The sequence below is a fragment of the Streptopelia decaocto genome (genome assembly GCF_964273445.1).
Source record: "Streptopelia decaocto genome assembly, chromosome: 4".
Taxonomy (NCBI): domain Eukaryota; kingdom Metazoa; phylum Chordata; class Aves; order Columbiformes; family Columbidae; genus Streptopelia; species Streptopelia decaocto.
In genome coordinates this window covers 54,088,527-54,113,848 of record NC_138658.1, presented here as the reverse complement: position 1 = coordinate 54,113,848, position 25,322 = coordinate 54,088,527, and the positions used below count along the sequence as shown (strand labels likewise).

The 25,322-nt window shown below is 38.3% G+C and overlaps 2 protein-coding genes across 7 annotated transcripts in view; both read left to right on the top strand.

The window, feature by feature from the left end:
* KLHL5 (kelch like family member 5) overlaps positions 1 to 11,191 on the top strand; it is a 59,735-nt gene extending 48,544 nt beyond the window's left edge. For all 5 annotated transcript variants that reach the window (XM_082051844.1, XM_082051845.1, XM_082051846.1 and 2 more), the window contains 5 exons: positions 1,231 to 1,455; positions 1,749 to 1,911; positions 5,802 to 6,014; positions 7,485 to 7,656; positions 9,636 to 11,191. In XM_082051844.1, the coding sequence (XP_081907970.1) occupies positions 1,231 to 1,455; positions 1,749 to 1,911; positions 5,802 to 6,014; positions 7,485 to 7,656; positions 9,636 to 9,692 (830 nt within the window). In that variant the 3' untranslated portion in view covers positions 9,693 to 11,191. The remainder of the gene's footprint in view (positions 1 to 1,230; positions 1,456 to 1,748; positions 1,912 to 5,801; positions 6,015 to 7,484; positions 7,657 to 9,635) is intronic.
* Positions 11,192 to 11,557: 366 nt separating this feature from the next.
* Positions 11,558 to 25,322, top strand: part of WDR19 (WD repeat domain 19) — a 42,928-nt gene continuing 29,163 nt past the window's right edge. Inside the window, exons 1-13 of one of the 2 annotated variants that reach the window (XM_082050313.1) lie at positions 11,558 to 11,593; positions 12,972 to 13,063; positions 13,148 to 13,213; positions 14,435 to 14,560; positions 15,780 to 15,895; positions 16,448 to 16,563; positions 17,836 to 17,916; positions 20,093 to 20,205; positions 21,633 to 21,806; positions 22,932 to 23,002; positions 23,751 to 23,923; positions 24,018 to 24,132; positions 24,844 to 24,950. In XM_082050313.1, the coding sequence (XP_081906439.1) occupies positions 11,588 to 11,593; positions 12,972 to 13,063; positions 13,148 to 13,213; positions 14,435 to 14,560; positions 15,780 to 15,895; positions 16,448 to 16,563; positions 17,836 to 17,916; positions 20,093 to 20,205; positions 21,633 to 21,806; positions 22,932 to 23,002; positions 23,751 to 23,923; positions 24,018 to 24,132; positions 24,844 to 24,950 (1,356 nt within the window). In that variant the 5' untranslated portion in view covers positions 11,558 to 11,587. Of the gene's footprint in view, positions 11,594 to 12,971; positions 13,064 to 13,147; positions 13,214 to 14,434; positions 14,561 to 15,779; positions 15,896 to 16,447; positions 16,564 to 17,835; positions 17,917 to 20,092; positions 20,206 to 21,632; positions 21,807 to 22,931; positions 23,003 to 23,750; positions 23,924 to 24,017; positions 24,133 to 24,843; positions 24,951 to 25,322 lie in introns of those variants that run through there. The other variant, XM_082050314.1, reaches the window with a different exon arrangement.

Below are 25,322 nucleotides of genomic sequence, written 5' to 3'. Positions count from 1 at the left end.
TGCTCCTGGCAGGAGCTGTGGCACTGTAGAGAGAGCAGCCCACATTGGAGCGGGCTCCTGGCAGGACTTGTGACCCTGTGGTTCAGACCCCACACTGGAGCAGGGGAAGAGTGTGAGGAGTCCCTACCCCTGAGAAGGAAGGAGTGGCAGAAGCAACATGTGATGAACTGACCACAGCCCCCATTCCCTGCACTGCTGGTGAGGAAGAGGTAGAGAAAATAGTGAAGTTGAGCCTGGGAAGAAAGGAGGGGTGGAGGGAAGGTGTTTGAAGATTTGCTTTTATTTCTCATTATCTTACTCTGGTAATAAATTAAACTAATTTTGCCAAAATGAGTCTGTTTAGCCCATGAGAGTGACTGGTAAGTGATCTGTTCCTGTCCTTATCTCAACCCACAAGCCTTTTGTTATATTTTTCTCTCCCCTCTCCAGCCGAGTAGCGAAGTGATAAAGCTGCTTTGGTGGGCACCTGGTGTCCAGCCAGGGTCAACCCACCACTCTAGCTTTGATAATACTGTAAACATTCTGGAAGCTAAGAGTTATGATCAATTTGAAATTATCAAGGGAATATCTGATTTCTAAGTAGTGAAATGCTGAACTGAATGAAAACTAATTTTCATTTACTTGAGTGGGAAGTAATTTGGAAAAGGAAGAAAATGACAGAAAGGGCACAAGTTGATCTGTATGTGCATTAAAACAAACAAAACCCCCTTTTTGACTAATTATTAAATGTTTCTGTCAGAGCTACTTGGATTTTCTGTTTTATAGACACTTCAATAGTTTAATGGTAGTTAGAAGGAATCTGGCAAGTTAGAAAAGTTACAACAGAGGAAGTGTTTTCTTTCACTCATTGTTTTAAAGTTAACACTTTTTTTAGTATTTCATGTCACATAGATTTTTGCCTAATATTACAAAACAGCTGATTTCAATATATAATTGTATTTCACAAGGGTGTTTTTTCTATTCCTATTATTAATATTTGTTTTTCTAAAGGCTTGATTCTGCAAAGCAGTTAGAAATCCTTCATTTTCTCTTGAAAAGCACTGAGAAGGTCATCCTTTTTAATGGTGCAGTTAGTTCTTGAAGAAGTCAAAAAATATTATTTGTATACATAGAATTAGGAACATGCTGCAGAACGTCATGCTGTCCCGTAGGATCAGCATATTGCTGAAATAAAAACTACCTTAATTCAGACCTTTTTATTTTTTATAACTTGCATATGTTGTCATTCAGGAGCTACAAGCATTGAAAAGTATGAACTTCGTACCAACATGTGGACTCCTGTTGCAAACATGAATGGACGAAGATTACAGTTTGGAGTTGCAGTCTTAGATGATAAATTGTATGTTGTCGGTGGCAGAGATGGATTGAAAACTTTGAATACTGTGGAGTGCTACAACCCTAGAACAAAAACTTGGAGTGTAATGCCACCTATGTCCACTCATCGTCATGGTCTTGGTATGTAGAGTTCTGTAAAGGCTGAACACATATTTTTAAATTTTTATGTGTTTTAGGATTGGTCAACACACTTTCAGAAGTTAAGTTTAGGGGGGGTGGAAACTTTGTTTTAATGCCAACTGCTTATTGAACATCTTTTCTCCTTCAGATTATATCCAGCATTGGCTACCAAAAGGAAATTTCTTTTTGGTTGTTTTTAAATATTTTTTGGTGCACACTGGACTGTCACTAGGAGAATGTGATCTTTTTTCCCCTTATCCAGAAGCGATTGTTTTTCATATCTGTTTTTTTAGGAGTAGCTGTATTGGAAGGTCCCATGTATGCTGTAGGAGGACATGATGGCTGGAGCTACCTGAATACAGTAGAAAGATGGGATCCACAGGCTCGTCAGTGGAACTTTGTAGCTAGTATGTCAACTCCAAGGAGCACTGTTGGTGTAGCAATATTAAATGGAAAGTACGTGAAGGCAACTTCCATTTTCTGTCTCATTATTTTAATGTAATTAGACAATCATCCTAAATGACTGTTACTTCTCTTGATAGATACCTGTTTATAACATTAAGAACCCAGTTTCTTCATTCACGGAAAAGATACTGTATTGGGTCAAGCAGGCTTCCCCAAAGCGTCACAGTGCCCCTCAGTATTGCTTAGGAGGCACCATCTCTATGGGCAAATAAGAGGTTACTATGGCCTTGATACAGAAAGGAGTGAATGGGTTTTCTCTTTCACTGGCATTCCAGTGATTTCCTCTTACTGTGATAGCTTGAACAGTCAACTTCCAAAATGACTGTGAAGTCATGGAGGAATAGTCATTTTATATTGCATTAACTCTGAACAGTAAGCTCGAGCAGAATGAATTTAATCTGGAATGGTATCTGAAATTACTACAGCTGTTTTTCAGTGAAAATATGCCTAATTCCTAATACAAAGCATATTCAGACAACTAGGTCATTTTATGTTGCAGTCACAGGAAATGGCTGACGGTGACCTCGAGCAGTTACCTAATCTATTCTGCTACCTCAAAGCTGAATCAATTACATCTAAAACAGTCATAGCCAGAGCGATCTTGTTCTTAACCTCCAGTGGTAAAGTTTCTGTAACATCCCTAAGCAATCTCCTTAACTGTTAAAACATCTGTGAAATTCTCCTCATGTCAAGTTTTAAATACCTTTTGCTGATGTATATTGTTATTGTTTGTACTATCCAAAGTGAACATGGAAAATGCATCTTTCCTATTTGCAACAGCCTTTTGTATTTAAAGACACTTCTCCTCAGTATTCTGTCATCAGAACTGAATAATTCCAGCTCCTTCAGTCTTTATTTGTAGGCCATGATTCCTAGACTTTGATTTTCATTGTTTTCTTTTGGACTAATTGTTCTATAGCATCCCAAAACACAAATGGTACTTGAATCAAGCTATTACAAAAATAAAGATTGGTTGGAATCACAGAATTATAGAATAATTTGGATCGGAAGGGACGTCTGGAGTCATTGATCCAACACCAACTCAAAGCAGGGCCAGCCTTAAAGCTGAATCTAGTTTCAAAGTGAGATAGCACAGGTCATATCTGAATTTTTAATATCTCCAAGGATGGAGATTCAATAGCCTCTCTGGGCAACCTGTTCTGATGTTTGCCACTATTGTACTGAACATTTTTTTCTAATATCTAGTTGAAATTTCTTATATTTCAACTTGTCTCTTGTTCTTCCCTTTTTCACTGCATACCTGTGAGAATGATGTCTTCTGTATAACCTCCCATTAGCTGTCTCCTTAGCTGTCTCAAGTATTCTTAAGAGTGCATAAAGGCAGGTCTCTCAGCCTCTCCTCATATGACTTGTGTTCTAGCTCACTCATTATCTTAGTGACCATCAGCTGGACTTGTTCCAGTATGGCAAGATTTTCTTGTACTGAGATCCCAAAGCTGGCACAGTATCCAGGACTGTCTTGTATACACTGAATAAAGGGGATCAGCTGTCATTACTTCAAGGGCATACTGCTGGCTGGTCTGCCAGGGCTTCCAAGTCTATCTTTGCTAGGCTGCATCCTCTCCTGTCAGCTCCCAGGCTGTACCAGTGCATGGGCATATGCCATCCCATTTGCCTTTACTGAACTTCATGATACTACAGTCAGCACATTTTTCCAGCCTGTCTAGGTCTCTCTGAATAGTAACCAAACCCTCCAGCATATCAGCAACTGCTCATATTTTGATATTATCAGTAAACTTGCTAAAGCTAATTTCCGTTACATCTTTCAGATAATTAATGAAGACATTGAGCAGTATCAACCACAGTATCAGCCTGGGAGAAACAGCACTAGTTACCACCTGCAGCTGGATTTCATTCTCCTGATCACAGCCGTTTGAGCTTAGTAGTCCTGCCAGTTTTCCACCACCCTTGTAGTGGGCTTATCTAAATGATATTTTGCCGGGGTGGTTGCAGGAATACCATAGCAGACAAAGCTAACCTGATTTGCTGAGTAGTATTGTGGTTGTGGCAGAATATTTACACTCTCTTGACCACAAATTTTCTCTTCCTGCTGTGTACCATTTGATGCATCTCCCTTGAGCTGTTTGAGTATTGTAAGGTAGTTAAAAGCTTTTCAGAGTTTGGGTTGGTTTTTTTTCGTTAGGTCAGTCTCCTGCTAAATTAGTACAGCTGAAATGCACCTGCAGAGGGTTCTGTGAGATCTGGAACAAGTCCAGGAATGAGTGGAAATACTCCCTGGGTGCAGGAAGGAGGGCAGAACTTGAAGAACCAGCAGGCAGAGTGCCTCGGGCTGCCTTGGCACTGCAGTCTCAGATGCCTAAGTTAGGTCTGAAGTTTTCTGTATATTCAGTAGAGGGTCCGAGATGTGATGAAAAGCACCAGAATTAGTGTCTCATGTTTCTCTATTATTATAGAACATTGCCTAGACTCTTAATCTAGGCAGCAAGACTAGATGCCTGTAGTGGAAAAGCTTAAAAGTACATGCAAATTTATTGCATTTCAGCTGAGAGAGCAGTAACTTTTGCACTTTCTAGTAATATCTGTCTGTACTTGATATATTTCAGATGATTTGCTCAAAACCTTCATATAGAGAAATTAATATGTTTTTCGCCATGTCCTAAATGTGAAACCACTGCATAAGTGATCAAAACTCTGTCACGTTTTGGGGGGAAGTAGAGTGGGAGGCTTCATTTAAATGCTGTGTTGCATACAGGATTGGTTTTTAGTCATGAACTTTTTGGAACTGCAACTTGGTTTTTCAGTATTCTTCAGTACACAAGTTGTGTTATTAAACATGGCCACTTCCATGGAAATGTATTTTCCTAAAAGGGTATTAAAATCATTACTGAGAACCATATTTAACCATATTTACAGGATGTTTGAATTTAAGTTTGTTGGTCAGTATATTTGAAAAATCAAACTGTTTCCCAAACCGAGAGCATCTTGAATAGTGCTTCGTAGTAACTGTTACAAATTGTTCACACTATCATCATATACAGTATCTTACATTTATTTGATTATATAACCACATTGTAATGTGCCTTAGGCTATGAAAGGATTTAATTGATGATATTTCAGGTGATCTCTCAAACTGGACTTTACTTCCGATGCGTTGCTTCCTTTTTAGAATGGCTTCTGAGTTCCTGCCTTTAATAGGAACAGAGTGGGCATTTCAACAACATAACAGTGCTGGGCATTTCTGGTTCTAAGCATAAGTTGCTCATAAACTCTGTGCATAAACTCTTTATCAGGTTTAATTTGATTAGTTTTAAAGATTTATCAGTGATGCAGTGCTCCTAAAACCAATCTTTTCCTTCTATCCTTATTTTCCAAAAAGTTGAAATACTTTGTTGGTACCAAATGCTAGAAACCTTTTTGTTAGAACTGAGCAAACTAGGCCACCTAGCGGGTGTGAGAGCCTTAACGTAGCCCTGTCAGTCCTGAACTGAAGCCCAGGTCCAGAAAAATATTTGAATGCCCAAGATGAGGCAGGGCAGAGTTGTTGCATGCACAGATCAACTACTGAATTTGTCCTCCTGACCCTGCTAGAAATGGACCTTTGTCTGTCACATCATATCAGTAATTCTGAAAACAGTAGCTATGTGCATAGGTTGGAACATAAATGCTGTGTTACAGATATAATCATTTTTCTCTAAATTATTGTTATTATGCAGTGATCATGACAATAGGAAAAGATTGGAGCTAAATCTCTTCTGAGTTTTTGCCACAAAACATTCTATTGAAAGTCAAGTCTCCTTCTAAACTTTGCTTCTTAACAAACTTGAAAGTCCTTCATAAATCACTGGAAACTTTGTCTTGTTCAAACAATATTTATTTACCTTTTTTTTTCTACTTTGTAGGCTTTATGCAGTTGGTGGTCGAGATGGAAGTTCTTGTCTTAAGTCAGTAGAATGTTTTGATCCTCATACAAACAAATGGACCCTCTGTGCCCAGATGTCAAAAAGAAGAGGTGGTGTAGGTGTAACCACCTGGAATGGGTTCTTGTATGCAATAGGTGGTCACGATGCCCCCGCATCAAACTTAACATCCAGGCTGTCAGACTGCGTAGAAAGGTAATATCCCAATGAAGGCATATCCTGCTAGTAATTCTAATCGTGCTGGTCTATGGAGTGATTTATGGCAAGAGCTCCAAGTAGAAACCCAATAAAATAGCTGTGTTATTTTTAGCCTGAGCAGAGGAAACTTATGTGTAAAAACATACTCTGTAGTCATAGTGTGATTCAAAATGTTACCAAGACAGTTTATTTAAAGCAAATTCTCCCTTATGCACTTCATCTTGATTTTTTTTTTTCCTTAACAATGTCATTGAATGAATTATGATTGATAACTAGAAACAACTTGGAATGGAATGCTTTTAAAAATGGAACAGAACTTCTTTCACATGAGAAGTCTGTATCGTTTAATATTATAACTTTTAAAGGAGTTAACAGTCAGGACTGGTGGATCCTTAAACATCCTATTCTTTCTTGTATCCCCTGATGACATTGGGAAACTGGCACGTATTTCAGTCATTCCAAAGTTGGTATGTCTTCACGTAAAGTTATTAATGAATGACTGTTACAAATTGCAAAAGTACTTGTGATCCATAAAAGAACTAAAACTGGCAGTAAATACTTCATAATGCACTGCAAGAAGTCTTCACTAGTATTTCTCAAATATGCTTTAATCTCTCCTCCCTGTCTCCCCCCCACCAAGTTGTAAAACTTTTCGTGTTATCTCCCAGCACTTACAGTGATTCTTCATCACCCATATCTTCTCCTTTTACTAAATGTATTTATGCTGAGAGATCTGATATGTCCTTTACCAGAAACCAAAACAAACAAACAAAACAACAAAAGCGCAAAACAGAGCCATAGTTTTCAAACTGGTTTGGTGTCCTATATACCGCAAAATACATCGTGTGGCACGTACCACTTAACATATGGAAGCTGCACTAAAAAGACCCCAAAAAGGTTTGTAGATAGGAAGTTACAGCTTAGAAAATACCATTTTTTTTTAGAGGAATACAGATAATTAGAAGCCCAAGAGGAAGCAGTATGTCCATTTATTTTTCTGCATCAATTTTCGCTCAAAGGTTTTTTTGAAAATTATAATCTTTCACAGCAAGTAACGCTCTTCAGGATCACACTCAACTTTAACAGCCTGTGCTGTGACATGTAGTTGTTACCACTTAGAGCGAGACTTGTTCCACTATAGTGTAACAGCAGAGCTGTTTCTGGAATGGCACGTTTAGACATAAAATAAGGAATGTAGTCAGACCAGCTGTATGTTTATGTGTGTATTACTATATGGAAAACAGCACAAAGTAGATATGTAGCTAGTACTGACTATGTTACCAGATGACTAAAGAAACATTTTCAAAGAGAGTATTTGGGGGAAGAAAGTCCCATGAAATTAGGACAGCACAGATTTGGGTGTTAATAATACCTGTTTTCTACTACCTTGAAAGGGTCAATTCCAGTACGTTTTTTTCTATTGAATTTTGTCAATAGTTTTACAGCATAACACATATTATCTTTTAGGTATGATCCAAAAACAGATATGTGGACTGCTGTGGCCTCTATGAGCATTAGCAGAGATGCAGTGGGAGTATGTCTTCTTGGTGACAAGTTATATGCTGTTGGAGGATATGATGGTCAAACATACCTTAATACAGTGGAGTCTTATGATCCCCAGACAAATGAGTGGACACAGGTATAGTTTCTGATCAGACCATACACTACTGTTAATCTTCTTTTTATTTCAAGTGTGCTTCTTTTTACAAGGAGACTTCAAATACTCCTTTAAAAAGCACTTTACTACTGTGTTGTCTCTTTTTTTTTTTTTTTGTCTACCATCTCAAGATGATTTGTCTTGAACAGTCAGTTGTTAACTTCTAATAAACGGCCCTTTTTTCTTTGGCAATAGTATAGCTATTTTCTTTTACAATTTTAGCTACTCTTCATAAAATGTATTGACATGTTCCCCAAACTGTCATATAGGTTCTGTTTACGTGACTTCCTATTCTGAAGATAAATTATAAATGTAGATGAGTTTTAGCTCTAATGTGAATGCTATGTATAGTGTGTGTAACTTTCAGGAAGCCTTTTTCCATTTCTTTTCACCCAGCTCAAAAAAAAAAAATCTTCCAATTCATGATCAGAAACCGTTACTGTCAGTTCAAAGCTTGGTTACTTTTGCTTTTTATAGTTCCAGGAATGTGCCTCTCTGTGGGTAGAGCACACACAAGGACAGCCTGGCCAGGCTGTCCTGTAGTATCTAGTGCTATTTGAGATACACTAAAGTGTCTACACAAGGCTGGCAGATACAGCACAGCATCTATGGGAGACCTTCTGGAGTGCAGTTGCACCCAAGAATGAATGTCCAAGGACATCTAGAATAGCATCAGTATTTAGGCAGCTGAATTCTGCCTCCATGAATATGCTATCTCAGTAATAGCCCCAAATTGCTAATTCAAAGAGAACTGAACTTCTGTCTATTGAGATCTTTGTAACACGGATAACAGAGCTGTGCATTTCCCACTTCATCCTGCTGCAAGATCTTAAAAGATAAGTCATCTAGGAGGCTCATCAGAGTTTGAGGCCTTCAGTGGCAGTACTTGTAATGATAACCCACGGCATTACTTGACCTGCTAAAGGAAAATAAAATGTGTACCAGAGGAAGAGAACAGTGCTTCTTGCCTGTTGCATCTAAATGAATCCCACATGATGTCTAGGTGGTAACTATCTGTATGTACCTTTGTATCCTTTCCATCTGTATTTTGCTCAGTCCCATGATCCCAGCACACATAAGAGTTCTGAACCCTTCGCTGGGGGATTTGGAAGTGTCTGTGTACCTTCCTTTCCTCTTGTTATGTCAGCAGTCTGCCGCTGCTTCATCTGCACACAACGCCAAAGACGGTAGTGGAATTTTCTCAGCTGAAGTTTGTCAGAGCCACAGGTGGCTCGAGATAACTCTGTTGTTCCTGGCGAAAAAAAAAGAAATAGGGGAGTTGGCATAAATACCTTTTTTTTTTTTTCTTTAGGATAATCTCTATAGCACTTAGTGTGATATTCTAACACACTCCAATACTAGGAAGTTTAAAAGGGGAAGCTGAACGTTAGAAACTACCTTCCTCTTTGCAAATCCAACAGAATCGCAGCAAAAAGGCTCTTGCCAGAAATAATTTCTGTTTACAAAAAATAATAGAGACTGGGAAATTATTTGTATTTCAAGAACTCTTAGCAGGATTTTATCAAATACTGAAGCAAAAAGGAGAGGTTGCCCTATCATGTTTGGCATTTTCTGTTTGAGAGAAAAGTGCATAATTTTGCCAACCGTTACTCAGTTGTCAGACTGCTTAGCTCAGATGTCTAGTTTGTACCACAACAAAGGATTCTTTCTTTTGTAATACCAAGTAATTGAAATTATCAATAAGTATTGTTTCATATTCTTGGGGTTGGCTATTGCTTCTAAAGTGCTTCACTCTATCATATAAAATACTTTCACCTTTTCTGTGGCTTTTTATCCAATTTTGGACCAATTTGCTATTTTTTTATGTCACATTAACAGTGTGGGTGATATTGCCACTGTTGCAGCTGTACAACTATTATTATAAGCATTAACTACATGTCAGTTATAGGAAAAAAAATAAAAATACTTAAAGCTGACTACATTTTTTTTCTTTCTTACAGGTTGCACCATTGTGCTTAGGAAGAGCCGGAGCATGTGTTGTGACTGTAAAACTGTAAATTATTTTCTCTATGAAGATGACATTCTCCATAGACTATTTCTTTTTTCCTCAAGCAAACTATCGGTGCACCAATAAGTAACAAGGTGTGGGATGTCAACCACACCGAGTGTTTGGTCTCAAGCTAACATGTACATGTTCTTACGGACCAATACTAAGCACTTTTTAAAAAAAATCATCTTTGTTACCCGTATGTTGCAAGAATTCTATTTGTAAGAAAATCAGCAGCAACCAGCCAGTTGCCAGCAGAAGACTTCTGTTCTTCTGTTTAGGAAGTGCTAAGAAATGAGTTAACTCATTTGTGAATTTGTTGTAATAAATAAATGCTACAGATTCAGGGTCTTTATCCCCCAAACATGCAGTGATGTGCTGTATGGATTTACTTCCACTGATAAAATTGAGTCTGTCTCTGGGTGAAAGAAGTTACAGGATTAGACCCCATATATTTAATTTGCCTATAATAAACTTGTTTTGCCATAAGTATCTGAGCTATTACAATGCAGGCTGAAAAAAAACAATGCAAACCATTGTAAATGGCAAGTGTGATGCCAGCCTTGGAAATGAAGATGTGTATTTGGTGAATCTTTTGCACTTTTATCATCATTCCTAGTTTAGCAAACTTTTTATTTAACCAAAGGCTTATTTTAAATATTGTCTTATTATGCTAACAGAAATCTGCTATTTAATAATTTCTGCCAGAGATTTTTGACATCCAGTGTACTTTTTGGATTGTCAAAGTTTTTTATGTGAGATGTGGAACATCATACCTTTTTCTCTACTTTGGTTCTTATATTTACTTTGCTATGTTTAAGGAGAAATCTGTAAGCATGAATTATTGGAAGAATTCTAAAGTGTGATTAGAACTTAAGCAATTTAGGTTTAATGTCTGCACTTTGGAATTTTTGAAGCATTCCATTACATCTAGACTAATTACATTTTACATGAAGCTTTGCACTAATTTGAAAAGTATGATTTTATAAGATAAAATAAAACAATTGTCTATCTGTCCAGTAAAGTTGCTTCAAAATGTAAAGAGCCAAATCCTGCGAGATGCTGAACTGCCACCGTATGAGCATGTTCAGCATCTTAGAGGAGAGTTATGTGTGCCTCACAGGTTTGTGTCAATTAGTTACCTTATATAACAGTTATATCATTTTTTCAGAGAGTTTATAATTTGCCTTTCTGGAGCCCTATGCTGTTACACCGAATTGCTTTGAACGGTCTGGAAAGTCTTTTTGTATTTGCTTTTCTGTGCCTTGCTCCTTTTGTTTTCAGAACAGTAGGTAATTGTGTGCGTTTGTGATGGAAGATGGGAAGATGTGAGCTCACTGAATGTTTTACGAACGTTTGAAGCATCTGATACCCAAAGTCTTTGTACATTTGTAATTTTAAATGTGTTAATGCTCTCGGTGCACTATTTATTGTTTTAAAATAAATTACTAAGCAGTGAAACCTGCAGTGTTTGCAACCCAATACAGAATGCAACAGAACTTGAACGCAGTTATCGAGTCAGCGCCTTTTTTCTCTCTTTTGTGTGCCCGTATCCGCGACTTGACAGGTCTCATTAAGAAATGTGACTTTTGCTGCTCCTCGTGTTGGACTTGTGGTTTTAGAAAACCTCTGTTTCCCTGTCAGCACTTTAACGTATTGCAGCCACAGCTTCGCACAGCCCTCCGGCTCGTGTCCCCCACAAGACAGGCCCGCCCCCGCCCCTTCGGGCGCGCCTCCCCATTGGATGCGGCCCGTGGCCCCGCCCCGCAGCCGTGATGGCGCCGGCCCTCCTCCGTCTCCGGGGTGACAGCGACGCCGTGGGCGGGCGTGGTCGGGCTCGCGGATCAGCCGGGTCGGGAGGGAGGCGCATGCGCAGAGGGCGCCGCGCAGCGGGCGGTGGGCGCGATGAAGGTGAGTCTCTTCGGCCGCCGTACGCGCGGGCGGGAGGAGGGGGCCGCCGGGGAGCCCCAGCCCACGGTGGCGCCCAGGGCCAGCGGTCGCGGCTGTAGTTCCCGCTCCCCGCTGCACGATCGGGGCCTGGGCGTCGAATGGGCCCCGCTGCGGGCGGGCGGTGCTTGCGGCCTGGGGGGGGGAGCGGGGCGCGTCGGCAAGCGCCTGTGCGTGCCGGCCTCGAGCGGGCGGGATCCCGCCGCCGCGCGCGGGCTGCCTGAGGGGAGCGAGAGCCGCTCCCGGGAGCCCCGGCCAGGCCGGGTCTGTCCGCGGCAGTTGCCTGCGCCGCCCGGAGCTGGTACTGTGGGACGGTGTCCTGCCGTGGCCTTGTGGCGGTGCCGCGGTACCGGCCCCGGCAGCACCGGGGGGCGAGAGGCCCCTCGGGCAGCGGCTGAGTGAGTGGGCCCGAAGGGTAGTTTCCTGCTCAAACCACTTCGCGGGGGTTAGTTGATCGTTACTGTACAGTGCGCGGGAGCTTGCCTGCACTGCCAAAACGATATACTTCGTCGTTGGTTTATTACAAATTTAATTAAATTTTTTTCAAAAACAGCCTAGTTGTCAGGTGTTCTTTGTGCTTGTGTTACGTGGTTCTCATATTTTTATACTTCTTGTGAGTAAAATGCAAAGAACACCTCAGTTTACATTCACCCAGCAGAAGGGATGAGGGACCTTTAGGTAAGCGTTTGGTGGGCACCAGGTGTTGGTGTTCATCTGATGAAGTGGGAGGGAAAAAGCTGTGGGCTTTGTCTTCCACTCAAATTTTAGAAAAACCTGTAGGTAGTGTGCAAGAAAAAAAGAAGTTTAGAAACTCTCTGAGTAGGAAGTCAGAATCCCTTTTTATGGTTGAGTAGCTTTGAGGTCTTAGCTTTTAAGACCCAACAATTCAGAGAGGACAAAATAGTTACATACATTTAAAAATGTAGATGTTGAACCTTCTGTGTTGTACACACCAAGAATGCTTTCTGGTCCCAGACTTTTCCATGAAATTTAGAGAACTAAATATTCTGGACTTTGGACATGAAGGGGAGAGTACCTTATGAAATTTTTAAATTCCAGTAACTCTGTAAGAGAAAAATAATACTTTCAATAGAGTCACAATAGTTTCAATGCAGACACCTAGCACCAGAAACTTCTTTTTTTTTCCAGCACAAATCAAAATAATTTTCTGTGGAATTTTGGTACTTCGGTGCATTAGAATCACCCAGAAGTTATGTTTGAGGGTTGTAAATTTTTTTCCCCTCCACAGTACTCATGGTTGCTAGCATGTTGGGAAGTTTTTTATTATTATAGGCTCATTATTTTAAGATGCATAATTTCTCACTTTTTTTTTGTCTCCCAGCAAGTATTCAGTCTATTAGAAAAAGCTTGGTCTGGTTCCCCTGTGCAGTTTGCTTGGCAGAAAACTTTGGGAAATTTCCTTGCTGTAACAGGGTAAGATGACAAATATTTATTGCATTTGTCCATAGAAATCACTGATGAAGAAAGGGAATTATTCTATATACTAATCTTTTTTAGGGGTGATCATACTGTGAAAATTTTTGATCGTCATGGCCAGAAGAGAAATGAAATCAGCTTACCAGGGTAGGTACTCAGATGGGTTTAAATTATTTTCTTTGTTGTTTTTGTTTTAAATGCTGCTTTTCTGGTGAGGTGCTTATATAATGTGAGAACTTTTTAGGAAGAGGTACTACCTCTGGTGAACATACCTGGAAAAGAAGACCAACTGATGAGCATGTATGTAATCTGAGACAGTAAAAGCTGAACTCATAATAAGCTATTGAGGATAGTCAGAAAAATGTATTCTCCTACCCAAAGCACTCCTTATTAATTCTAAATTCAATCTGCTTCATTAAAATGTTAGAAAAAGATCTATTCAATTAAGAAAAAAACTAACAAGGTTGCATACAATATATTTGTGTCACGCTGATCGCGACTGTGTTCTTGCTACAGTTAGTTTTCTAGTAATTTGTAATCATAGCCTTACTGAGGAAAGACCTTTTTAGTTTAGTGCCCCTGCTTGTGTCACTGGCATACTGTATACACTGGCGTTTTTACTTTAGATGGAGAGTGTACTTCTGAAGTGAATCTTACTCTTTTTTTGTGCTTATCGCACTTTTGTTCACCTCAGACAGTGGTGTCAGAGTGTATGAACGGGATTCCTTTCAGGTGAAATGTAGTAAGTGGTGGACTTTCACGTGTGCGGTCTAGCTCCTGAAAGGCAATCATTCCAGAGGAACAGGCTAGATATGGTCAGGAGGAAACCTCCCTAGGTGCAAACACAGTGGTGAACTCTGAGAAGAGCTTATGTTGGACTGGGGATCCCCCACTCTTATGAGGATTGGTGAGAGTGGTGTGAAGGGGAGTCTGCCTTATTGATGGACATGGAAAGCATTACCTTGTTGATGGACAGATGTGACCCTTTCCTGCAGGGAAACATATAATATCTAAGCCAGTTTTAAAACAACATTGTATTCTCACGGCAAGGCAAAGAAGAGAAAAAAACTTGTGTAGTAACTACATGTCCTAAAAGCTTGTTGAAATAATTAGCATCTGCTTATTGTAGTTTGAACAGTACTGACTTTTCGATGCCCACCAGTGAGTCTTCTTACTTAGGTTAGGTAGTTCTTTTGAATTCTTATTTCCAGCCTTTTACTGTGATTGAAGAGTAAATTATCTCTAGTTATCACTATTAGGATAAAATTCAACTTTTGTGATACACATTTTAAACAGAAACAAGCATGCTTATATGAAGGTTTTCCTATTTTAACATTGTTAATGAAAATCTATGTTTTTTTTCTTTAGTAACTGTGTTGCTATGGACTGGGATAAGGATGGAGATACTTTAGCAATAATCACAGACAAATCTAGTACAATTTTTCTGTGGGATGCAAACACAAACAAAACAAGCCAAGTAGACAGTGGCATGAGGTAAGAAAGATTTTTATTTGAAGATGTGGACCGCTGTGAGCTACTGCTCTTTATGCTATCTCTTAAATCAACTTAGGACCTGATGCAAGGTAGAATGATGCAGTATGTTTTTTAACTTGGTTAAATTGCCATCAGGACATCATATTAATGCATTGTAATCTTTGATTTCTCTCTGTGCGTAGAGTCTATGTTGTATTTAACCTGTACAAGCCAATAGTCTTCCAGCTGCTTGAGAAGCCTCTTACTTAATCTGTTATTCCAGAAGTTGGAACAGGTACTAACATGTGAACCACAGGCCCATTCACGTGGTGTAAAATCATTTGGGTCTTCTAACATTGAAATCAAACTTGAGGCTTCCACTGTAGTGAAGAAAGGTGAACTTGTAGCTGGTATACCTGAGTTACCCTCTGAAAGGAACTTTATTGTTTGTCTGTTAAGTGTACAGGGAGACTTGTAGACAACTAAGTTGAATATGCACAGCTGGCAAACATCTGTCCCATTTCTTTCCACAAGGACTTCTCATCTTTGGAATTTCTTTTTTATTTTCTTAAAAAGCTTTTTTAAAAGGCTTGCTGATGTAGAGGATATATTGCAAAAATCATCTTTTTATTTGAGTCCTTGTAGCACATATATTGTTATAACTGATATGCTACAATTTATTGTTAAATTATTTTTGTATGATTTTCTGGTTTTGAAGTGTTTTGTTGCGGATGGAGGGTTGGGGGTTGATAGAAGTTTTCTTTCCTTTTTAATTGTCAACAGTACCAAAGTCCCCAGAGAGCTTCTCTTCAATGTTTCCACTTTGTGGTAGCAACAAGGATGGGTGAACTTTTTGGGTATCTGCATAAACCACGTTTTTTCCAGAGTATTTCACACAAGTCAAAGGGAGCTTAAACGTAGGGCAAGTGATTTTAGTGGTGCTAGGATTATTTTATTTTAGATTTTTAAGGGCACTAAAATGCTCTTCGCAAAGCAGAGTGTCTTAGGATGGGAGGAGATATCTAAGGCCTAGGTGCAAATCCCTACCTTTCTGAATTTGGCCACAGACTTAAAACTCTCCTGAGACCTACATAATAGTCAGGCATTGGATTAACAAATAAGCTCGGTTTGAATCTATTCCACTTAACTGTTGCACTCTACATAAACATTCTGTCTATAGGGAAGAGAGCGGAAATGAACCCATATCTACTACACAAAGTAACATTTTTCTTTATTTTAGGGATGCTATGTCTTTCTTATTATGGTCTCGAGTTGGAACTTTACTTGCTGTTGGAACAACAAAGGGAAACTTACTTATATATAACCGTCAGACTTCTCGCAAGATTCCTGTTCTTGGTATGCATTATTTTGAAACTAAGCTTGCCCATCTGAAAGTGAAATTTTGCTAATATACTTAGATCCCTTTTTAGTTCTTTATATTAATATAGAAGTTAAAAATGTGCTCATACTCAGCTTGGACCTTCTGTTTTGTTGTACTTACCAGAGGAAGCTAAAAATATATATACCTGATACTGCCTTATGGGCAACTTGTGTTATCTTTCTTGCTTTACAGTTTTCAAAGGATTTGTGTGGTTGTTCTTGTTGCTAAATTACTTTTTCTTACCTGCTTAGAGTACCTCTGGGCAGAAAGGTTAGGAAATAGCACAGTCCCCAGAAATCTGATGCAAAGAAATGGAAGAACACAGGGGCTGTAGAAGTTCCTATAAGGTCAAAAGACTTCCATCTGGGAGTAGAAGATTTAAAAAAAAAAAAAATTGATTCTTGAATTTGTAATTGCTCTGATAAGCTTGTTTCACATGCTGACAGTCTGTGAGTAGCCAAATAGAGCATCCCAGATTTTTTTGTGGTTGTGTTCATTTGTGTTGTATAAGTTTCTTTCTTTTTCAGGTAAGCACACTAAGCGGATTACATGTGGTTGTTGGAGTACTGAAAACCTTCTGGCTCTAGGTGGCGAAGACAAAATGATTACTATAAGCAATCAGGAAGGGGATACTATAAGACAGGTAGTGTTTATAACCCCCATTTGATTTTAAGGTATATATTGATTCTTCTGGTTCCTGAGAAAGCTGGGACCCATGGGAGTTTATGCCGTTTCAGTCTCACTGTTTTCAAGGACAAAGAGCCTTTGGGAAACTTCATGCAGGATGAGGGCATTTCTAAACATCTGAGCCTCTGTGTTATGCAGTGTGATTTATGATGTTAGAGTCTCTGCATTTCTGTTGTGGTCCTGCCTGAACATGTTTCTCTCATCTGTGATCCTGATTTGTATGTGTTACAAGAGGATCCTGTGAGTGCAATTGTAGGTTCACTTCCCCAGTAGCAGCACAGGACAGCTGTCACATGACTCTGTGAGGTGTTTAGGGAGTACTTTTAGTGTTGGTTTTGCTTTAGATTGGTTAAACAAAGTTCTTGTCTCTGATGTGCAAGGGTCACTCCGAGGCTGGACCTCCATTGCATTGTCAAGAGGATGATTCCAGTGCTTCCTCCAAGTACACTCAGATTCTCTAATCAAGCATTCCGTTTGTTTACATACATCACTGTCCCTCCAAATAATGACAGTTGCTGCGTAATCTGCAAATGAATATAATTAACTTTTTAAACTTTAATGAACAGTGTTTCACTCATGATTTTCAAAGAAAAAGTCTCGCACAGTTCATTTAATGTGATTCCATCTATATGTCTGAAGATCACCACTGGAGAAGAGCACCATAATAAATTCATTAGGGTATATCTGTGCTTTAAACTAGCTGGCTTAGGTAGTAGAAGCAGTGTAGCTGAGACAGCAGAGACCTGAGCAAGGCTTGCTTATGAGGTTTTGTAACCTCATATTGACTACAAAAGCAGCTAGATTGCTGTCACTACCTAAACGAGATCAGGTATGTCCACATTGAAATGTCTTGTAAATATTTAACATATATGCCTTATTCTTGATTTTTCTTCCTTGAATTTGAATTGGAGTGACCTTGCTTGTACTGCTTCAGTTAGTACTGTCTGTATAATATCATCTTGCAAGTCTTCTTCCTCATCTGGATCTTTCCTTCTCTATTTATATTTGTAACTGTTTCCTAGATATTTTTTCAGTATATTCCATGATAATATGTCATAATGATCCAAATTGTGGTCACATTTTCTCCAACTTTTTTCTTAGTTTTGGTACCTAGTTTTGTAGTAACAACTCTGTCCTTAACACTAAAATGTACAGGGCAGGAATAATGCAATCATTAGTATTTGCTACATTAACTGTTGACTTCTCAATGTGAACTGCTCTCTTGCAGACTGCAGTGAGCTCAGATCCCAGTGATATGCAGTTTTCTGTCATGAAGACCGATGAAAGAATATCAACCAGGGAGAGCACAGTAAGAATTCAATACAAAATACTGCACAAAGTGTTAAGCTGATGTTTCAGGGTTTCTGCTGGCAGCCAAGTGTGAGCCAGGAAGCAATTTGTTCCTCCTTGATTTAAAATTTGGTGTTGAAAATTTATTAAAGACATACCCCTTTGTTCATCAAGGACCTGTTCATGAAAAATGCAGTGGTTAGCAATATGACAGATAAGAGCAGTTTTGCAGTAGTAGCTGGCATAATAGATGGAGATGCGTGCAGGGACTTAAATTCATACAATACAAATATAGAACATAATATGCAATGTGGCAGACAGAAACAGAGCAGGATTGTAAAAACTGCAGAGAAGGTGCCTTTCAGAGGGCAGATTTTCAGCTGTCAGTTTTGGAAACAGATCACTGCTCTGTAGGTTTTCATCTTAGCAAACCTCAGCATCCATGAGACTAAAAGCCCCGGTGTCAGTCTGGTGTGAGTGGTATCCTGTCTCTGTCTAAGTGGCTCCAGGTTCACTGTCTTCATTGTCTTTCTAGACTAAATCCAAGTCCATCAGATCAGCCAATGGTGAAATGCAGAAAAATGGGCTAATGATAACTATTAGCAGAGCATATTATTAAATGATCAGCAATGAAATACCAAGACAAGACATATAAAATCAATGGATGGAAAGGTGGTACTGTGTTAGAATTTGTCCAGATCTATACACAACATAATTAAATGCTCGCAGTCAGATTTAATCTATGGAGTATAGGTGTCAAGAAAGAATTTTTCCCCATGTTTATTTTGACAAGAGCTGTAGGAGTTTTTGCCTCTCTGCATGGAGTGACATGTTTTCTGCTTCCTAGGAAAATTTAATTAACAGCTATTTTAAAAATGCAGGACCTGAGGACTTCAGCCTTGATTTCTTCTGCTGCTTCCTGGGGCATGCAACAGCCTCGGCTTTGCAGGTTTTTTATTGCAGCTCTCAAGTTTGCTGTAAAATGTTAGGGAGCATTCTGTAATTCTGTAGTTCTTGGTGTTTGTGCTTGGCTGGTCTGTCAGGAGCTCTAAACCACACGGCATTTATTGCCTAGGTGTTTCTTGTTGGCATCAGAAAAAAACTCCTGCAAGCTGGATCAAAATAAGTAGTACTAGAATTAACATCTTGCACTGTAACATAAAATAATTCCTGTAATTTCTTAGAAGAGTTTGAGAAATAGTATTTCTTAAATGCTTCCTAATTAAGCTGCGATGGACTTTTAAGAAAACTGTTTTAAAAGGCAGAAAACATACTTTTTTGTATTGAGGTAAATTTAGGAAATATAGGTCAGAATTTGTGTGTTCAGTTCTGGATTAATGGATTTTTGAGTCAACATATGCCTTTTTTCTCAGTTTGAAAATACCAGCTATGTATTTCATTCTTCCAGCTCTTATTTTAGGAATAAACTATTGTCTCCTTTTTAGACAAGGAGAGCTGGAACAGAAAGTAAACTTGTAAATAGCCCTTCAAATTATCTTTGTCCAGGAATAAGGTGAAAGAAGCTGCTCCTCCTGACTTTTCTAAAATGAGTGTTTTACTCATGCCTGACAATAGCCTACACTCTAGTAACAAAAATAATATTTTAAAAACAAACAAGCAAAACACTCACAAGCAAAACAAAACAACAACAAAAAGAAAAAGAAAAAAAAGTTCAACCTTTCTTCCACTATGAAGTCCTACATATCTGTGGCAGTCATCGAATAAAATGCACTCACCTAGATTGGTACCAAATATTGCATGTTTAATACACACTTAACCGTCTGTTTCTTTTGGAATTGTCTTTCTGTTTTCAAGTTTTAGCAAGTTACTTGATAGTGGTGTTGTGATAGTCTTCAGCCTCACAGATAAAAATTTTGTGGATCAAAAGAGACATTGTAACTCAAGTGAGAGTAGTCCAACAAGATAACTCTATGTGGCCTGCTGCCTTCTTCTCTGAGGAAACAGAGCTGACTTAATGTTTCTGTAGGGAAAAGCTTTGGATTTGATATGTGTGCTCTGCTGGGCTTACATTTAGATCTATGAACCACTAACTCACAAAGCAAATATCCTGAAAATCTCTTCCACTGTTGATAACAATTCTGAATTCATATCCATGCGTTTCTTAAGGATTATTGAATGTAGGGCCTTATTTTAAAATTCTTATTGAGTCCCTTTTTGTTTTCATTCATTGGCAGGTAAGTGTAATTGTCGGCAAGAAGACTCTCTTTCTTTTTAATTTGAATGATCCTGATAACCCAATTGATTTGAAATTTCAGCAGCCTTACGGCAGTATTGTAACCTACAGATGGTGAGTAGAACTTTCTTAATGAAACATTCTAATATTAGCAAGCTGAAGATTTTCCCAGTAGTTGAGATGAATGTCGGAAATGAAATCATATATCCCTTGCTTACACTAGATTTTTCTTGCATGTATTGTAGCTTTTTTAATAATTCTTTTCCAAAAACAAAGAAGTCTACATCTTGTAAGTATTGTCAAATGCCTCTGTTGGTATGGTCATCTTTAGAACACTAATACTGTTGCTGTCCTGAAAGCAGATTAAACTGAGGATTTTATAGGTGGTTTTCTGGTTGGATGAGTAACTTACGAAAGAGCTAATGGTTGAGTTGTATCCCTCAGATAGTTTGTTGGTTTACAAAGTTGTGTGAAGTTCTTGTAGCCTCCTAGCTGCGTAATGCAATTGATAGTGTTCCTGTGAAGAAATCGCAAACTAAACATTTCAACTCTGTACCCAGAAAGTAGCTGTACTGTTTCTATATCTTTGAGTCAAGATACTCTGTGTTTTAATGCCTATTCAGCCAATGTGGAATCTACATTTATTCCTTTGCATCGCAACTGTGAAAGAAGACCTGTAGCTATATACTTCTTAATTTATGGCCAACCGTCTAACAAGGCATACCTGGGCTGTTTCCCTTGCAACGATTTTTTTTGCAGCTAAGCTGATGAGATACTGTTCAGTCTGGAGAAGAGAAGGCTCCAGGGAAACCTTATTGTGGCCTTTCAGTACTTCAAAGGAGCCTGTAGGAAAGATGAGGACAGCAAAGAGGGTCAGGCTAGGAATGAGGAAGAAATTTTTTTATGCTGAGGGTGGTGAAACACTGGCCCAGGTTACCCAGAGAGGTGGTAGATGCCTCATCACTGGAAACATTCCAGGCCAGGCTGGACAGGGCTCTGAGCAACCTGATCTAGTTGAAGATGTCCCTGCTCATTTGCAGGGGGTTAACTAGATGACGTTTGAAGTTCCCTTCCAGCCCAGACTGTTCTATGATTCTGTGGTATTGTTTGAATTCATCCTTACACACTGTAGCTATTTCTGCCTTAACCTTTTTCTCCTTGACACTATGAAAAGTAAACAAACTGTCTGTTCTCAAATACAGATTGTAGTTTTGGTACTTCCACTGTGTTTACAGCAGTATGCCCTAAGGGCGCAGTGACTGCCATTACTATTTTAGCATAGCTTTGATGGGACAAGTCAGCCAGGACCTTGAAATGAAAATTCCATCTTCTGGCCTGCTTATTCCAATGAAGATACCATAGGTCTTTCTGTTGGCATCACTGCCATGCATGCAACTTGCTGAAAGTAAAGTGGCATTATAGAAATTCCTAAAAATTGATTATTTTTCCTATTAAAGGGAGGCATTGACAGTTGCCCCAGTAGTCTGAAAGAAAATGCATTTTGCATATTGCATAAATAGATTTTTTTTTTTTTTAAACAGGTATGGTGATGGCTACATTATGATTGGTTTCTCACGAGGGTGTTTTGTAGTCATTTCAACACACATTCGTGAGATAGGTCAAGAAATCTTTCAAGCTCATAATCATAAGGATAATCTAAGCAGCATTGCTATATCCCAGTCATTAAATAAAGCTGCATCATGTGGAGACAATTGGTAAGTGGTAGTTTTATACATAAAGAATGGAATTAATCTGACATAACTTTAAAGCTGGGCTCCCTAAGGCGTAAAGGCTCCCTGAGAAGTAAGTGCAGAGAAGGTGAGATAAATTGCTCTGTGGAACTGCCTCTCTGCCTAAAGTTAGGAGAAGCTAATTTTAAACAAAATCTCCACAATGGTAATTACTTCATTGTAATTAATTGTAAGCAAAAAAATACTTAAATATTAGTATAGGTTCTTCGTTTTGATTCTTTTTCTGCTATGTCACTTGGCTAAAAAAATGTCCAAATTTCTTTACTACGATTTATTGACTGGACATAAACATCTGCTTAGCAATATGAGAACAATTCACTTTAAACTCCACTGATTATGCTGATATCCTCTTCTCTGCAATCCAGACAAAAGTATAAATGTGTAAACAAGTAAGGAAAAAAAGAGTTAAGAGATTGGAGGTTTTCCAAATATGTTGTGCATACTCCCTGATTCTGTGATATCTGACTTCTTCAGCGAAAAAAGAGCTGAGTGATAGTAGGAGTCAGACTCTGGTCTGTCCTCAGTTCTGTGTATGACTGTAACATACTGCTGATTTATGACACTTGCACATCAAGAGTGGTATAACTGAGCAAAACATGGTGCAACTTCAAGCACTTCGGCTATTCTACAATAAATATTATTTCTTTAAGGGGTTCTGCAGCATATATTGAGTAACGTGACAGCATAAGTAAACTTTCACTCTGTCCCTTTTTATGTGAACCCAGATTGAAAACTAGTTTTTTTGCATCTATGTTTCAAACAGTGTTTGTCCATCAGGAATGTGTATTTAACCTAACCCGTATTGTAACAGGTCAAAAAGGAATAATAGTGTGTGTTTCCCACCCCTCAGTTGTTTTGAATTGGACAAGTTGTGCCTTTTCCTCAAATTTTAGTTCTTTGAGCAAATGTTTTTATACAGTGATAGCGATAAACTATTTAGAGTGATGGGTAACAATTAGTGTGTGTCGCTTTTTAGGAAACGGAAGGCATTTTTGTGTTTGTGTTCTATTTTGTGCTCCATCAGGCTGTCTTGATGGGGTTCATGAACTGAGGTTCATATTAGTGAGAATGACTTTATTTTTGTTTTAGCATTAAAATCCATGATCTGTCAGACCTGAGAGAGATGTATGCCATAATAAACTTGGATGATGAAAACAAAGGTATGTTAACAGTCCCCATGAGAATAGAAGTTTTTACAAATTAAGTAAACAGAATTTTGGTTGTGATTCTGTTTACATGAGTGAAAGTGCTGTTGTTGGAAAAAAAATTGTGTAAATATAGAATTTATTGTAAGTTCCTTCTTTCCCAACTTGTATTTTTTAGGTGACCCATAGCAAAATATGAACATATTTTATCTGTTCAAAGTATAGAGAAATACAGACCTCAGAATATTTGATCCGTTATTGTTTTGTTTTTTTGAATCTGTAATACAATATATTTAGATTACTGAAATAATATACTTAACTGTTTTCTGCTTCTTTCCATGTTGAGGGTTTTTTTTTTTGTGCTTTTCAGCATCTCTTCTGCGAACTTATGGTACTTAATCAGTTTTCATCCTGATATACAGGACTTGTGCCTGTGTCATCCAGACCATTGTTACAAGACTATGTTCTTGGGTAATGAGTTACCACCATTATCTCCTCTTGTGGTGTCTGTAAATACTTAAGTTTTTGTCAAGTCTTCACTCTTAGGAAAATGCTAAATTAGTAAATTATGGTTTTGGTTTGAGTGATTCCAGTTAATCTTGAAATTATATTAATTGATTATTTTTGAGTACATTAGTAAATATAATTCTAGGTGTGAATTCTGACCATTTTCACATTTTAAAGCAAAATAATTGTTTCTTGTTTTCAGTAATTAAAGAAATATCTTTTTTCTTTTTCCCAAAAAAACTTGTGAATGTTTTAGGTGTAGATCAGCTGGCTTGGACAGATGATGGACAGTTATTGGCCGTATCTACACGCAGAGGATCCCTCCATGTTTTCTTGACAAAGCTTCCAATTCTGGGAGATACTTGCGGTACACGGATTGCCTACCTCACTTCTCTTCTTGAAGTTACTGTAGCCAATCACGTGGAGAGCGTATGATAACCTCTTCCATTTAACCTTCCTTTATATGTAGGTAAAGTAAGTATTAATAGTGGATGAAAATTGTGGGTTTTCTGTTTTCTTACAGGAGCCACCAATCACGGTCTCTGTTGAGGTAGAGCCCAGTTTTGTTGCTATTGGTGTTTATCACTTGGCTGTAGGAATGAACAATCGGGCTTGGTTTTATGCACTTGGAGAGAACAGTAAGGATAAATTTACTTCTCTTAAAACTACTGCATCATTCAGTCTTGTTTTATGACTTCGGTATTGTGTTTGGTGTTTCTGGACATTCCACATTGTACTTGCTGTCTGGTCCCATTAGAACCAAATAATGATCTTCACAGATTGAAGCACTTATGAAAAGGCATTGTAAATAAAAGACATAAAATTTCAGGTTCAAGGTATTGGTAATTAAATGTAGAATGTTTCTTTTTTTTTTTCTTTTTCTCAGATCATGTTGTTAACCAATGAAGGACTTTTAGGCTTTCGAGGCAATATTTTGCCACTTCTTTGAATACTAAGTTTGGCAAAGTACTCAGGATCTATATGATCAGAGGGTTTAAATTCTCAGTTTGATAGATGTTAATGTTTTTTGTGTGAGATAAGGTAAAATTGGTTATACTATGTCCAAATTTTTAGACAGTGGATTTAAAGCTTGCATGTTTTTCTAAGCATCACCTTTTTGACTAATAATAAATTAATCAACTGTAAGGACACTAGTAAGAGTTGCATAGGAAAAGAGTTTCATTTGTACTTTCTAACCAGTTCTCTGACTGCTAAGAAGAAAGTCTCTTTACATGTGACTTGTCCCTGTCTGCTTCTGATTACTCATCTGCAAATTTAGATGATGATAAGTGAAGACCTATACAAAATGAAAATATTTTTACCTTTTCTTTTCTGTTTGAATTCTTTAGATGTAAAAAAGCTTAAAGATGTGGAGTACCTGGGTACAGTAGCAAGTATGCACCTTAATTCTGATTATGCTGCTGCTCTCTTTGAGGGTAAAGTCCAGTTGCATATGGTAAGAGCTCTGGCAATTTGGAGTGCTGAACTAGTGAGTTGATTTAAGCCAAACAAGTTAATGTAGTTTTAAAAATGAGAGAAAAGGGAGTGATATTCAGCTAATGGAGATAATATAATATTCTATAGATATTTTTTGCTGACTAATTAAAATATAAAGCTGAGTTCCTGTAGACCTTAGAAATACAACCTAGTCTAGAACAGATGAAGAAAAACTATTTTCTTGTGAACTATTTAACAAGTTTTATTTTAATAGGCTCTGGGAATGTGACAGAAGAAGATGCTGGGTTTTTAGGGGATGCACATGCAAGTTTGCAAGTTTGGTTTCATGTTATTTTCTTACAGTTTGATACAGGCAAAACTATGATACCAC